At 43.1% G+C, this 17,054-nt stretch overlaps 1 protein-coding gene across 7 annotated transcripts in view; it reads right to left on the reverse strand.

Annotated features, from left to right (window-relative positions):
• The window catches only part of ATP9B (ATPase phospholipid transporting 9B), a 251,414-nt gene that overhangs the window by 138,628 nt on the left and 95,732 nt on the right, over positions 1-17,054 (reverse strand). For 6 of the 7 annotated variants that reach the window (XM_078060152.1, XM_036068816.2, XM_078060154.1 and 3 more), the window contains one exon: positions 8,255-8,335. The exons of the other annotated variant lie outside the window; for it this stretch is intronic. In XM_078060152.1, the coding sequence (XP_077916278.1) occupies positions 8,255-8,335 (81 nt within the window). The remainder of the gene's footprint in view (positions 1-8,254; positions 8,336-17,054) is intronic. 7 annotated transcript variants of the gene reach the window in all.

The following is a 17,054-nucleotide window of genomic DNA, read 5'->3' on the forward strand; positions in this document are numbered from 1 at the left end:
ACCACATATAAAAATAACTCAAAATGAATCAAAGACCTAAATGTAAGTCTTAACAACAAAACCCTTGGAAGAAAACATCGGACAAAAGCTTCATGACACTGAATTTGGCAGTGATTTCTTGGATATGACACCAAAGGCAGAGGCAGGAAGAGAAAAAACAGACAAATCGAACCTCATGAAATTTTTAAATTGTGTGCATCAAAAGACACTATCCAGAGTAAAAAGACAACCCACAGAATGGGAGAGAATATCTGCAAATCATAGATCTGACAAGGGATTAACATCCAAAATATAAAGAGAACTCCTGAAACTCATCACCACCACCAAAAAAAAAATTCAAAAATGGGAAAAAGACTGGAATAGACATTTCTCCAAAGATATATAAATGGACAAAAAAGACATGAAAAGATGCTCAAGATCACTAATCATTGGGGAACAGCAAATCAAAACCACAATGAGGTCCCACTTTACACCACACACTCATGAGGATGGCAATGCTCAGAAGAGGAGAAAACAGAGGATGTGGAGAAATGGGACCCCTGTGCGCTGTTGGTGGGAATGTAAAATGGCGCAGCTGCTGTGGGAAACGGTATGGCGGGTCCCCAAAAAATTGAAAACGGAATTACGATCTGATCCAGAAATTCCACTTGTGGGTATGGACCCCCCCCAAAATGGAAAGGAGGGTCTCGAAGAGATGTTTGTACCTCCATGTTCGTAGCAGAATTATCGCCGATAGCTACCACATGGAAGAACCCAATGTCCATGGATGGATGGATGGATGGATGGATAGGCAGAATGTGGCCTATCCACCTAATGGAATATTACTGAGTCTACTGCACCTGCTACAACACAAATGATCCTTGAGGACCTGGTGCCGAGTAAAACAAGCCAGTCCCAGTAAGACAAACACTGCAGGATTCTAGTTACATGAGGTACTCAGCCAAAAACATCTCAGAGACAGAAAGGAGAATGGTGCGTGCCAAGGGCTGCAGGGGGCAGGTAGGGGGAGTTGAGTGTTTAATCGGGACAGAGTTTCAGTTTTATGAGGTGAACGGTGGTGATTCCTGCACAACATAATGAACGTATTTACTGCCTCTGCACTATACACTTAAAAATGTTTAAGATGGTAAATTTTATGTGTATTTTACCATAACAAAGTGAAAAAAATTACAAAACATATGGGAATACTTAAAAAAATGAAATTATAAGTGGAAAGAATGCCTTTAATCAATTCATTTTTAAGATATTTAACTTTAATATAAATAAAATAATTTCAAATTTGCATTAAACCACTATATGTTCTATTTCTTTCAGGCAGCAAACTAAAATTTTATCTTCCAATATGTAACTTAATAACAACCACAGCCCTCCTGGAAAAGTATAAAATATTATCACAGATAAATTATAAATTAACCACATCAACCTCTACTTAGTGGCTATCGTAGAATATCCTCTCCTCGCCTTTTGCTAAGGAGAAGGGTTATGTTTTTCAAATGTACCTTTATTCACGGGAGAAAAAAAGTGTATCTGTGAACATTTTAAAACTAATACATATCTGTATCTATCTCTATAAAGGCAACATTTGTATTTTTCTTTAAAATTATTATTATACTAGATATTTTTCATTTAAAAAAAGTTCACAGATAAGCTGTATGTTAAGAACTACTGTGTACAGATCTCAAGCATGGCCACACGTCATTATCACAATAACAATAACGCACACTCTGGTTTTATCTTTACATTTTAATGTGTATGTTTAAACACAAAAATATTTCAAATCTGGGAACTTTTCGCCTTGATCTGAAGACATGGTCTATACAGCATTCTTGCAATTTTGATTATGGAGTGTTTCTAGAATAGAGAATTACAAAAGCCCAGAGCCCTGCCCCTGGAAGTAACCCAGGGAAGATTTCAAGTGTGCTGGCATATTGCCTGAATGTGCCACTGTCCTGAGTGGCACGAGTCTCTCTTCTCTAACGCCCCCTCCACGGAGAACTGCATTTTAAGATCAGAGAAATAAAAGTAACTTGGGAAGGAGGAAAGAAACTGAAATTTTCAAACATGCGTGTAAGAAACAGAGGTTTGTGCTACTGGTGTTTTCTTTCCGTTCACTCATCAAACCATTTTTTTTTTTTTTTTTAAGATTTTATTTCTTTGAAAGAGAGAGAGACAGAGAGCACAAGCAGGGGGAGGGTCGGAGGGAGAAGCAGGCTCCCCGCTGAGCAGGGAGCCTGACATGGGACTCGATCCTGGGACTCCGGGACCATGACCTGAGCCGAAGGCCGAGCCCCTTAACCGACTGAGCCGCCCAGGCGACCCTCATGAAATCATTTTCAATGATATAAATTCTGGCCGTTTTGCTAATTACTTGGAAGACACTTGCTAGATATTTGGTTCTCTGATTTATTTGTGAGGCACAACATCTAAACCAATCCTGACAAGTTTCCAAAATATTTCCCCTAGTATTGCAAATACTGATCAGGTGAAAAGCTGTCATTTAAATTGAATTCAAGGGAAGGGCCTGGCACACGGCTGCCTCGTGGACACGGGACAGCAGGACCAGCCGCTGCTCAGCCTCCGGCGTTCCAAGCACCGGACGGTCAGCAGTTAACTCCTCGGACCACACCCGTCTGCCCGCGCAATGCCGTCAGTGCCCTAAAGAGAAAGCTACCACTCGACAGACGAGACAGGCTTCGTCATCTGACCGCCATTCAGTGTTCAAAACACAGGTGGGTGCTCCTTCGTGGAAATCAACCCACTTTAAGAATAGAGAGGGGTATGTAACGGAACTGTGCCTCAGGTACGTCCTGTGGGAAGAGGAGAGTTCATTCTACTCTTTCCAACAGGCACTCGGTACCTAAGCAGAGCCCACAGCCCGTGTTAGAGGCGGGGGCCAGGAGGACAGCTGAGACCGCCTTTCACCGCAGTTGTCCCTGGTCCTAGTGCAAGAGCCAAGAACGGACACACACAGTGACAGGCAGTGGGCCAGCGGCACACACACGGACGGGCAGGAGTGCAACGGCAGCAAAGAACAGAAAAGAGAAGGAAGTCTTCTCAATATCAGTTCTTAAACTGGGTCTTAAAATCCAGGAGCTCCACAGACGGCCCTTGATGCAAGGGATCTGTGGACCACGGCCCCACGCACGGCCGAAGCTCTGCTTCTGGACACACACACGCTTTCCTTTTCATCTCACAGTCGCTCTGAAGTTACTGCTTCAAATACAGTTTGTCAAGGAAAATCTGTTCTACACTTCGCTGCATTTAGTAGGTGTAGCTGGAAAAACCTACTGATAATTACATAACGGCATCAATATACAAAATACTATGGAAAAGTATTCTTTAAGAAGAAAAAACATTAGGCTTCCACTATCCCACTAAAAATGTGTTTCTGGGAAACAACCTGAAGAGTCAGAAGAGTAACACTAGTGTTTCTGTCAGAAGCCTGTCACACTCCAGAGCACTTGTAACCACTTCAGTTTACACAGCTTCCCAGCAATGGTGACCACGGGCTCACAAACGTTCAGACACAGCCGGCCCCCGACGGAGCTCCCGCACGGCAGCCGGCGCAGAGTCAGGGGCGTCTTCCCCGCACAGAGCAGTATTCAAGTACTGCGCCGTGCGCTCCAGTCCCCCACGGGGAAGGCCAGGCCAGGCAGCTGCCGCTTGGGCCTCTGTTTATAACCAAAGCAGCTGTTCAGAGCAGAGGTAACAATCACCCGAGCAATAAATGCTCAAGAAGACGGAGTTTCCCTTTGACTTTTATGATTTTACAGAACAGAGCATCAACATTCAAAAGAGAAGTACGTGGCCTCTCCGCTCAACTGTTTTGTACTTGAATTTATTTACAGCTGAACCAACATGTCCAATTTCTGATCCACTGAGAGACGGTCTTAGAACCCAACCCTGACAGACACTGTTGGACAGAGAACCACCTGTGCAGACCCGCTCCCATTTCCCAAATACGGTCCACATGGCTCACCTTTCAATTATATGTTAATCTAGGAGGTACAACCACAACCTAGCAAATGGAGTATATAATTTGGATAAAACCTGCCAGTTGTTGACTCACACACTTATCATTTAAAGTACGAAACAAATAAAATGATTCTCTAATGTGAACTCTGAATTATTTTCATGTATCGTGGCAATTTCCATGCTTCTCTCCCCCCGACCCAGACTGTGAGCTATGTAACTGTGGTGTTGACCTGGATCTTCCGAGCACCAAGCACAGAGTAGGCACCCATATTTGCCCAGTAACTGAAGAAATCAAAGAGTAGAAACACGTGGAGCTCCCCCTCTACTTTCCAGCGCCCCTTGTCTTTGCACTGCGCGGGAAGCCAGCCGTCGGCTGTTGTTCTAAGCTGAAGCACTCCCTTAGGCCAACCTGCCTGCAGCTGCCCATCATCACGTGACCACAAAAGTACAAATGAGTACAATTTTATGAGTTTGAAACTCTTCCTAGGGGTCCCTACATATGGACATCTAAACATTAATGCACACATATCCTTTAGTACAACATTTTCCCACTGTCAAACTCCAAGAAAATAAGGCATTAAAAAATATACATGGGGCAGCTGGGTGGCCCAGTCGATTAAGCATCCGACTCTTGATTTCAGCTCAGGTCATGATCTCAGAGCCGTGAGATCAAGCCCTGTGTCAGGCTCTGCACTCAGCAGGGAGTCTGCTTGAGGTTCTTTCCCTCTCCTTCTGCTCTTCCCCCCACCACCCCACTTGTGCTCTCTCTCTCTCGCTCATTCTGTAAAATAAATAAAATATTTTAAAATAGTAAATTTTATAAGCCTTTCTATTATTATAAGGCTTTCTAAACTGCAAGTAAAAGGTTCAATACAATTTCATTTTAGAAACTTAAGTTGGTTCTCCCATTACTTTTCTACAACTATTTAATCATGTGAATTCATTTTGTCTATTTCTAGCACAATTATGTATTGAAGAACACACAGTATATGCAGTTTCTTTTCAATTCTGTAATAACAATGATGGACTTTAAACATTAAACTTTTTCTAATATTAAGAAAATTATTGTAAAAGATAGCTCTTTACCAATCTCATATAGTACAGAATAAAGATTGGGAAGATGGGAAAGAAATTATCTCTAAGTAACTCTGTCTCTGGGTTTCCTTCTCCTTAATGTTTACACAGTTTGCAAAGATGAAATCTGCTCTGGGGAGGGAGAAAGCAAAATGTCACCATGTGAAGCTGTTTTCACAATAGTGCACCCCTCTTAACAAACAATAGAGATCTGCTTTTTAGAAAGGGAGTATTTTGATTGGAAAAGACCTGAACAATGATGAGTGTGCTATGGTTTGCAGAAGAAATGACAGCAGAAAGTGCATATAAAGAACATTAAATGGGAAGGCGATGTTAAAGGCCTAGAACACTGATAATGTTTCAAAGTGGCTAGTTTTAAACTCTAAACTTCAGGGAGAAGTGCTAGGTCCTGAACAATAAGCAAATCAATTCTATCAATAATAATAATATGAATCATTTATATTACTCGGAATGTCATATAATGAGCAGCTGAGGTTATCCTGACATTATAGGGTAAGCAGAAGCAGACATTATTCACAATGTGCATAGTTAGACGCTGCTCAGGCAACAGAACACATAATACATGTATTGCCACAGGACACCTGAATTAATTTGCTCTGATTCTTATTTACTTACTTAGGCTGATCTACAATATGTACGCTCTCCTTTGTAGTTCATCCTCTAGAAAAGGAATATATGCAGATGTCACTTCTTTAAATGCTCACTTAATACTGATGATTTCCACTTTCTAGTTAGAAAACCAGTTATTCAGCATGGTTTTTCCTTTCCTCCTTTTTGAAAGACGTACACAAAAAATAAAGCTTTTTCTCCTAAAATAATCCAGAATTCACTATGAATGTATTTAAAAGGAGTGAAATAAAATCTTGTTAGAAACACCAAATGGAGGCCACGAAAGCCCAGGCAGCTGGACTGTTCCCATCAAGAACGTGCAGTAACTCACACGAGATAAATATAAGTTCAGAGAACTCCAAAGCCTCCATCAGATCCAAATCCCGAGAGAAAATCCTTGTGCCCTGTCCTGGCTCTGGAGCTGACTGTGCCACGTGGGGTACTTTTCCTCCCTACAGAAACTGGAGCTCACAGTGTTTTCCTTCTCCCCTGTGTGCTGCGTGCACGAGCTACAGGCAGCCCAAGCTACCTGCACCTGACCGGTATGGTTTGGGGACGCAGTGGGGCGGGAGCAAATTCAGGTGACTGCCTTCATCCCAAGCAAACCGGAAGTCTAGAGGACTCTTTTACATACACCAATATTACAATCTCTCTTCTAAGCTGAAAATCCTTAAATGGCTTCTTCCTTCTTCTGACGAGACCTTCAGGAAGGAGCCTGGCTACCCCTCCCCCACACCTGCACGCTCACTCACATAAGTCTCACATGCTCAGCCACGCACACAGGTCACGCACTGCCCCGTGCTCAGGCACGCACTGTGTGAACTGCGCTCTGCAGCCTGGCTGTGTTCAGCCAAACTCCTGCGCCCTCGCACTGACTTCAGGGGGATTCCACACATTGTCTAGCAGACATTTCCAACTCTTAGCAAGTGATAAGCAATATCAATCTGTGAAACAGAAAGGAAGTAAGCAAATAATATTCCAAAATATTAATAGTGGCTAAGTTAATAACTTTTTTTTTTTTTTTTTTTTTTTAAGATTTTATCCATTTTTTTGACAGAAGAAAGATTTGAGAGCGCACAAGCAGGGGGAGCGGCAGAGGCAGAAGGAGAAGCGGAGCCTGATGTGAGGCTCAATCCCAGGACCCTGGGATCATAGCCTGAGCCAAAAGCAGACACTCAACTGACTGAGCCCCCCAGGCGCCCCCTAAGTTAATAACTCTTACCGTACTAAGGAAGCCCTTTGGAAAGGCTTTTTCTCAAATATGCTAAATTGTCTTTAATTAGAAGATGCTTTTTTCATAAATATTTTTACAAAAACACATGAAGATCTTGGTTTTCTCTCCAGACCTCATTATACACTGCCTCATCTCCCTCATCTGTTTCCATGAACACCTTGAACATACTGTTACTGAAGCACTCGTAAAAATAAAGTTACAAAGTAATGGCCAATGACTATCTCCTCCACAGGCATCCTCATTTTTACATCCCCATAATTTCCTCATTATCTGGCATTAGCAAGTGCTTTCTCAAATGATGACAACAGCTCACTAATCCTGGTACGTGAACAAGAGGGAAACGAAGCAGACTATACCAACAGAAATCTGCAGCAATTAAAAGTAAACTATAGTCATATACTAAAACCCCTTAAGTATTATATATATATATTTTTTTTTTTTTTTTTAAAGATTTTATTTATTTATTTGACAGAGAGACAGCGAGAGAGGGAACACAAGCAGGGGGGGTGGGAGAGGGAGAAGCAGGCTTCCCGCTGAGCAGGGAGCCTGACGCAGGGCCCGATCCCAGGACCCCGGGATCATGACCTGAGCCAAAGGCAGACGCTTAACGACTGAGCCACCCAGGCGCCCTTCTTATTTTTTCTTTAAGATTTTATTTACTTATTTGACAGGGAGAGACACAGCGAGAGAGGGAACACAAGCAGGGGGAGTGGGAGAGGGAGAAGCAGGCTTCCCGCGGAGCAGGGAGCCTGACGTGGGGCTCGATCCCAGGACCCCGGGATCATGACCTGAGCCAAAGGCAGATGCTCAACCGACTGAGCCACCCGGGTGCCCCCAAAAACCCCTTAAGTATTATAAAGCATTTATAATATCAGCTGTTAAAATCAAAAGTTACTGAGTCCTCCAAATCTGATCGGAGAGTCATCGGGGAGAAGGGACTTCAAGTCCCACGATCGTGCGAAGAATCAGATGAAGCACACACGTGTACGTGAGCAGAGGCACAGCCATCCAGTCAGTACGAACCAGGAAACACTGTGGACACCACAGTGTATTAAATCCTATCCAAACTCACACTGAACTAGTGAAAGTACTCCATCTTACTGACTCCTAGTATTTTCAGGGAGAAGGACCTTCTCCAGGGTGAGTATGCTAAACAAAAACACTGTACTGAGTGTATCCCACAGAGACTGGATGTGGGAAAATTTAAGAACCTGAAACATTCTCTAGGCTTTCCCTTTTCCGTTCAAAGCTTCTGTTTTCATTTATTCAAAGTTAAGGTTTGCTGTTTTTAACTTATATACACAATGAATATATTTGTATTTAACAAAAGATTTAACTTACCCTGGTAAATGTGCCTTCAAAACTATGAATATCCAGTTGTGGCTTCTGAGCATAAACATAAGCACTGATTGAAAAAAGGTCCTGGAATACAGAATATCTGAATTAATTACATTATAATTAGACAAAATTACTTGGAAATTTTTCAATCACCAAACTAATATTTTTCATACGTTATTTACCAAAAGTGATGGTTGGTTTTCCTATATTTTGTGTGCCAACACTATGTTAGGATGGAGGAGAACTAAGGGAAATAATTTTTAAGCTCAACAGAGGTGTGGCAATTTCTCTTGGTTCTAACAGACTGCTGCTTAACAATAGGTGCACCTGGGAGCTGCTCAAAAGCTCCATGCTGCCTGGGGCTGTCCCAGATTCCAAGTTTAAAGGTGGAAATACACTTCGTGGAGTTCTGCCATACTGTGTATGAGTATTCAGAAGTTACATGGGTACCCAAGAATTTAGTGGGATTTAAGTAATCCTCACAATTCCGCATAAGTTCTATAAAACAATTTAGCAAATTCCTAAATTTACTTCCATGTTTTTCTTCTAACAGCTACTGCATTTGCCATAAACAACTGACTTCCTTGAAGCTATAAAACATACTGCATTTCTCCCATGTGCCTGAAGCACATCCCCATGATCTATATTTATAAAATTGTACAGGAAGGCTTTAACTATTCACACATCACAGCAACTTTCCCAGAACTAGCTCTGAAGTAGAAGAAAAGTGGTTTAGGTTACCCCACTCACGGGCAACAGGTAAATGCTTAAACAGTAAGTCTCCAGACATGACACTGAAGCACCTTATTTTAAGACAATTTATAAAAGTACATCTGCTGATTTAGAAATTTTAGTTTTTAAAACTCTATATAATTTTATTAAAATAATGTTATAATAGGTGAAAATGTATTGATAACAAATTTTACTTTTTTAATGGTGCATGATTATTTTTACCAGGAGATCACAAAGAATTTATAATACCGAAAAGTTCCTTGCCTGTATGGACTTTAACCACAACACCCACACGGGATTCTGACTGTACTTACTGCCTACTGGACAGCCCACGGGCGAGTGACTTCCCATGTCTTCTGTGTGGTGATCCCACATGTCCCAGCGTGACCAGCGTGTAACTGACATTTGGAGACAAAACTCCAAAGCACACAGGTAGGAAGCATACCTGAGTTCACGCAGGGAGGATGCAAATGATCATGTGGATGTAGAGTGACCTACTAAATTTGTTATAATCTAAATATGCTCCCGTATTTTTCAAACTGATTCATGTGGACACAAATAATATTCTAAGTGGGTGAGTTACATCCACGAATGGAGATTATACTGGAGCCTTTCAGAGTAAACTATTAGAAGTCTTTTAGTTCTTGGTATTTCAGTTGTTTTTAAAAAATATATTCTTAATTGGCTATCAGAAAGCTGGACAAGTACAATGCTATACAGAAGTTTAAGAAATCTGTCCTTATTACAGGCCTGAAATTTAAACAAGACCCGCATCAGCGAGGAGGTAAAGAACCCCAGCCCGCTGTGTCCCCATGCTCCTCGCCAGGGCTGCTGCCTGCCTGCCTGCCCTCAGGACCCTGAAAAGCCACAGTGCCCTGGCCCATGTGCTGCTCTCTGAAGGAAGACTAGGATTCCTTTTCCGTTTCATTAGTAATCTACACATTAACAACGGGCATCACGTACACCTGAAGATAACTGAAGGCGCTCAACTGGAAAGTGAAAAGAGACTTCTAAGTTTAAGGTAAATTCTGTAATACAAATGCAGGTTTGATACAACAATCTAGTGACTACTGAAAAAACTAATGGAAAAAGAGAAAACTAGCCACTCACACAAGAACTCGTCAGACTCAAGCTCACTGCACAGCAAGGTAAAAGCTGTGGATGGACGGCCAAGCTGATGTCTGAACAGGGTGGGCTTCCCAATGTGTCCTGAGAAACAGGCGCCCCTCCCCCCATCTCCGCCGTCCCCTCAAGCCCTCCGTGGAGCAGGGCTGATGCTGCGCCTTCGCACAGCTCTCACAGCATGGCCTGAGGGTCACATCATCCGGAACCCTGGACTCACAGACCCCAGATGCCTGCACCTGACTCTAAGCTGGACCCTGTGTGGTCTACCAGGGCTGTTTCAAGCACGGCAGGATCAGCGCCAAGCTGAGTGCAGGAACAGGCTCACAAACAGAGCTGGGGCCTGCAACAGGTGCAAGACTCACACCCCCTGGAGGGAAATTAACCATTGAAACAACCCGGATGCTGGCTGGGCCATCTGGTTTACCTGAGCTGCCCACAATCAAGGGCCCATGCTCTGATGGGCCATATGAAATCAAGATGCTAGGGGTACCAACTTGTGACCCCTGCCCAAAGCTGCAAGAGGGAGGCCCATCCCATCCTGGTGACCCCTCCACAGTCCCATCTGTCTCGGGAGTGTCTGGTTGCTGTTAACTTGTAGTTGGCATTCCAGATCAGCTGCAGTTTGCAACAGTGGACCACGAGCCTGAACCCACTTCCCTCACCTCCCCCCTGTATGCACCTTAGAGTAAGGTAGTTTGATTAGTAAGTGCCGCTACCCCAGAAAGTACATGATCTCTTGTGGGCCATTCCCCAGATAAATGATGGGGACAAAAGCAGTGGTGGGGTATGTAAAGCCATTCTGAAATGGTTTGAAGATTCAGATTTCCTCTTGACCAATTCCTAAACATGGTGTGTCTTCAGGATTAAGTTGTATAAAAATATTTTCCTGTATGGGGAACCTGGGTGGCTCAGTCTCTTAAGAGCCTGACTCTTGATTTCGGCTCAGGTCATGATCTCAGGGTCATGAGCCTGCTTAAGATTCTCTCTCCTTCTCCCTCTGCCCCTCTCCCCCCACCCCCCACACACACTATCTCTCTTTCTCTAAAGAAAAAAATAATTTCATGTAAAAAATGCTTTGTGTTTTTTTTTTTTTAAAGATTTATTTGAGAGAGAGCAAGAGAAAGAATGAGCAGGGGTGGGGGGAGAGGCAGAGAAAGAATCTCAAGAGGACTCACCGCCAAGCATGGAGCCCGACGTGGGGCTCGATCTCATGACCCTGAGGTCCCTCGATCCCTCGATCTCATGACCTGAGCCAAAACCAAGAGTCGGACACTCAACCGAATGAGCCACCCAGGCGCCCCAAATGTTTTGTGCTTCTTGCATAAAACCCTTTCAGCTGAAAGTCTGGGAAGACAACGTGAGGACTCCTGGTGGCACAACACTGGGGAGGAGCAGAGGAAGGAGGGCACCTCTGCTTCTCACAACTGTCGGCAGGCTCTCCAGTCCAGCAGGAAACCCTCCTGCTGCCAGTGATTGGCATCTGAGATTCAAAGGGGCTGCCGGGCCTAGAGCACGTCTGGCACCTGGGATTTCTCACTTGGACATGGTGGTAAAAGGTGAATGGTACTGTTTTAACGGGATCTGGCCAGGGCCTATAAAGGGCAGACCTGGCAGCAGGCGTGCAGACCGGTCTCACCCGGCTGGGTGAGGTCCCAGAACAACAATACTGCTAGCACTTCTCCTGTGAAGACGCCTTGGCCAAGGCAGTGGGCTGTGCAGAAATAGGAACGCAGACTTGAGAAAGGCCTGCTCACAAGCAAGGCTGGCCCTTGGGTGAGGTCTAGAGATGTGGATTTCAGGAGCGTTCCCACCATTCCCAGATAAGAAAGACTCACTGTGCCTGAACAATTTATTCAAGCAACGTGGTTTATATCGAACATATGCTTCCTTCTGGGAGTCTGGCACCTTGGCATGTGCCAGCCAGAGGAATGCCTCCATGAGTCTCTCCTGTGTTTCCTTGGTGGGCACCATCTCACTTGTGTTCTCGTAACGTGCTGCTGGGGGTGTACAGCGCGTCCTGTGGGAGTCCACTGGGAGGCGCTCCGCAACCGTGCGCCTTGCTTCCTCCAGATTCACCCCAGGGCCTTTCACTCGGCTGTCTGTGCCCTGTGTCCTCTTGCTAGAATAAATCATGGTCATGAGGAAGACTATGTGCTGAGTCCTGGGGGGGTCCTCCTAGGTAATCATTAAAACTGGGGGTGGTCTTGAAGGTCCCTCAAAACAGAGAGTTTACCATTTTTATAGTTCTTGTTTTCATTTTTTGTTATCTGTTTTATTTTGGTTTTGCCTCAGAACAAATGTTTTAGCATGGCTTCCACACTTCGAAAAATCACAGACTTGAAGGCATGAAGACCCAGAGGCCAAAGATGGGGGTAACCACAGCAGCTGAGAAGCGACGGGGGACGTGGAGACCTGAGGTGGGAGAGTGCCTTGGAGGGGCCCTAACTCTGGCATCCTCTCACCCCGACCCCACATGCCCCACATGCGGGGTGGCTTTCTAGCAGTCCAGCTGAAAGAAGTGAACAAAGACCCCAACTGCAGGGAAGATAGAGCTCAGAGTTCGACTTCAGCCCAGTGAACTACCAAGTAGAACAAAATCAAATTCAAAAAACAGTACTCTTCAGAAGAACATAAGCCAATCCAGAGTGTCTATAATGTATCATTAGAAATGCTGAAGACACCATCCAAACTTCTAGATGTATGAAGACATAAGAACACAAGATCCATATTCAGGAAAGAATTCAATCAATAAAGGCTAATTCAGAGATGACCAGATATCAGAATTAAGAAATGAGAATTTCAAAGCAGTTTCAACATCTCAAAGAATTAAAGGAAAATATTCTCCTAAAGAATAAACAATGGGAAACCACAGTACAGAAAAAAATATATATTTAAGGAAAAAGAACAAAATGGAAATTCTAGAATTAAAAAAATACAGTATCTGAAGTAAACTTATTAGATGAACTTAACAGGAGATTGGAGATGAAAGAACAGAGTCAGTGAACTTGAAGAAAGATCAAGAGATAATGAATCTGAAGACACAAAGAAAAAAGATTTAGGAAAGGATATGGTTGCAGTACCACTAACAGGGTATCAAGAGATCTAACATGCTTACAATTGGGTTCCTGGAAGGAGTGGAAAAAGAATGGGGAAGGAAAACTATTTGAAGAAATAATGACTAAAAATATGCAAAATATGTTGACAGCCCAGACAGATGCATGAAGCCTAGAAAACCCCTAGACAGATAAATAAAATTAAAAAAAAAAAAAAAGAAAGAAAGAAAAGAAAACCCAAAGTAACACTGCTAAAAAACCAAAGAGCAATCTCAAAAATACCCAGAGGAAACGACGTATTACACACAGGGAACAACTATCAAAACAACACTGATTTCTCATTAGAAATAATGGAAGCAGGAGACAGTGGAACAAAATAGAGTGCTATGGGGGGGAACAAATCTGTCATCCAAGAATTCAATATTCAGCAAAAATATCCTTCACAAAAACAAGTGAAATAAAGATATTTTCAGATAAGTAAGAATGAGAATTCACTATAAGCAGACATACACTACAAGAAATGTTAACAGAAATTCTTTAGGCTGAAGGGAAATATTATCCAGTACAAATTCAGTCTTTAGGAAGGAATGGTGAGGAACAAAAATAATAAATCCTGTTTTTCCACTTAATTTTTCCTTAAAATACAGCTAAAACATTGGAACAGTTCAAATGCAGACATAGTGCATATAAACGTACATGCGTACAGAAAGGGCACGTTTTCAGCATAAAGGACAGGTAGGGTAAATGGACCCATCCGATGACAAGGTTCTTACATTTTATGTCAAGTGACACAATTTTAACTTTTCACAGCACACTTTTAGTTAAATGCATATTATGATCTCTAGCAACTGCGAAGAGGTACAGCTAAAAAGCCAACAGATAAAGTAAAACAGAATTCTAAATACATTCAACTAACCTAAAACTGCGAAAGGAATGTCTGAGACACTGGAGCTGTGGGCCGCAGTGGAGGAGACAGCCTGTGAGGGAGGGTCAGGAAGAGAAAGGGCAGGGGGTGGTCTTGCTGCCAAGGTCTCTAAACAGCAGTGTTAGGCCAAAGCGGTGGAAGAATTATCCTTCAACAGAAGAAGGAACCATTCTTCATCATAATAGGTCAAAGGGAGGAAAAATAAATACCAATATGCATAGCACTGGTTCATGTACTGGTGGGAAATAGAAGGAATTTCCACTTGCTATAATCCCTTTCCTCTGTAAGGCAAGCTCATGCGAGGAGGATCACACACCTGCCCTTCTCTCTTCACATGAGCTTACCTTGCAGAGGAAAGGGATTAAGGGCAGGTGTATGAGGAGCACAGGAGAGCTGAGAAGACTGAAAACACTGGCCACTGGTGCTAGGACCGCAGGTGGTCACAGACACGTAACAAGGGCTACAGACGATCTCATCTGTGGTGATGGTTTCAGAGCTGTACTGAAGCGTACAGCTTAATTATGTGCAATTCATTGTCTCCCAACTTGACCTCAACACAAGTGAAAACACACACATAAAGTGATTACAGGTAGTATTAAGGACCGAGCTAGAAATGGTAGTCATCCTTGCATGCTTCCCATCTCTGGCCTACGTTCTCAGAGTTGCAGAACAATCCATCTTCCAGTCCTATTTACGTGTTTTTATTTCAGCAATCATGTCTTTCTAAGAGGTCTACTTTCCATGTGATCTTTTTTCATAGCTTCTGTTTGGACTGTAATATCCCCTCAGATTTCTTAAAATATATTAGAGATTTGTATTTATTCTCTTCTATTCCTGGAAACCCCAATTTATCTAGGCTTGTCTGATCTCCTCTGTTCGTGGGAGCCTCGAATGGTGGGCTGTACATCATGCTCTATCACTTAAAAAAAATATTCTTTCACAGAAAACAAGCAACAGCCTAAAAATGATACAGCTTCCTTCATTTCTAGAAAACATGTATTTCACGGTTTACATTTCATTTATTTCCTACTTTAATCTAGGTGAGTGGGGAGCACACAAATCTTCAAGTGGCTTAGACTTACTGGAAGAACAAGTGTGAAAGATCTGATTCTAATAAAAGTGGCAACCATAACAACCCCAGAGGGAGCATTCTGCTCTGAGGGCAGCAAAATCCTCCAGGAGAACTAACTGAAAAGTTTTAGTGTGCACCACCCAGGAGGAAGTACGAGAGGAAATCAAAGAAACTCACCAGAAGACAAACCAAAGAAACGGTACAGCAGAGACATCCCACATCCCACCATCCTCCCCAGCTCCCGTTAAAGACAGGACTCCCAGGCTTCGATGGCGTTTGGCCCCCGCTGCAGAATGCAGCCCTCCCTCCGCATTCTCTCCAGCCAGCTCTCGCCGCGTGGGGTGGAACATGACGAGACGCGCTATGGCAGGAGGGGAGCAGTCACGTGGGACACAGGTGAGAGTCACCTATCAATGAGGACACACACAGCTGCCTTCTCAGCCTCGGACCACCCACCTCTGGGCTGTCAAGTGAGGGGAAAAAACTTCTCTTCTAATTTGTGGTGCATCAGTTCAGGAAACAAAAACCACTCCAGATCTCAGGAGCAGAAAGGGATTTAATATGTGGCGTGAGGTCCTTCCAAAATCACAGGAAGGGATTAGACTCATGACTAAACCTCCAAAAATTACTCTCAGAATATGACCAAAACGGCCCTCTCCATGGGAAATACCCTTGAACTACTGAGTTCAAGACTCACTCACTGAGTCTGACTCCAGGGCACAGAGGCCACTGAGCACACAGCACCGGCCACTCTGCCCGTGACACTGAGGGCGGCCCCTGCCATCAGAGAAGGCCAACAGGGCAGAAGGTGACCTCCTCCCCATTCCTGCCCTAGAAATTCTTTGAGAATCTGACTTGGGAAAGCTCATTCACACACCTTGATCAGGGCCTGGAAAACACACACTGATGAATTTTCAATTTTCTAGAGAACAGAGATGCTACACTGGATAAAGCGTGAACACAGTAGCTCACCACAGCGGGTCTGCTATTGCAGTTCATAGAGTACACATTAACTAATTAAAAGTTATTTTCAAGTTAAGTCAAGCTGGTTTACACAAGAAAAAACACATTGTGTAATAATTGTGGACTTAGGGAAATACAACGAGAATGTTTAATAAGCAGGCAAACGACTTCTGGGATAAGGCAGGTCTAAGAACCCTTCATCATTTAAATATTACCCTGTCGAAGCATTTTTCAAAAAATGAAGCTCTCGCATAACAGACTACCTTTTGATACATGGAAATAAAGAACAATTCTAGCAACAATCCTCATTTCTACATGCACATGAACATTCAGAGGAATGCATTTCATCTAGTATATTAGACATCAAATGACTGAATAATGGCACAATAATGAGAATGTCATTCGAGGCTTTTCACGATAATTTAAAAATCATTCTGAAGTTTTCAATAATGTAGGAAAGCCTCTGCTATTAGGTCAAGGGCAACATTTGTTCGCATTACTTAAAGGTCATTAAAATACATCCTTAATCATAACATGTGGTTCATTACAAACAAAATTGCCTTTCGTTCAATAAAACTAATTAAATGTAAATGGTATTGTTTACTGCTATATGGATCTTTTGAAATAAATCAGCAAGTCATGATTTATTGTGACCTCATTGTTGTTAATAAATTTGCCTGATCACAAAAGCCAGAGACACGTTTCCCGAATAACTACGGGTGCCGGAGAAGCATGCCTTCTAGCCGCCCGTGTGGCAACGAGAAGCCGAGCCTGCCGTCACAGGGTCTGCAGCACAGTTATTATCAAATGGCTTTTTCCAACTTTAATGGATCACATCACGAGATCAGGGAATACAACAAAATCGGAGAGGGTATTCTTGGTGGTATCCTCGGTTCTTTAAGAAAAGGTCTAAGGTTTGCAGGTTTACTCTTT

The sequence above is a fragment of the Halichoerus grypus genome, chromosome 13 (assembly GCF_964656455.1).
Source record: "Halichoerus grypus chromosome 13, mHalGry1.hap1.1, whole genome shotgun sequence".
NCBI classification, from domain to species: domain Eukaryota; kingdom Metazoa; phylum Chordata; class Mammalia; order Carnivora; family Phocidae; genus Halichoerus; species Halichoerus grypus.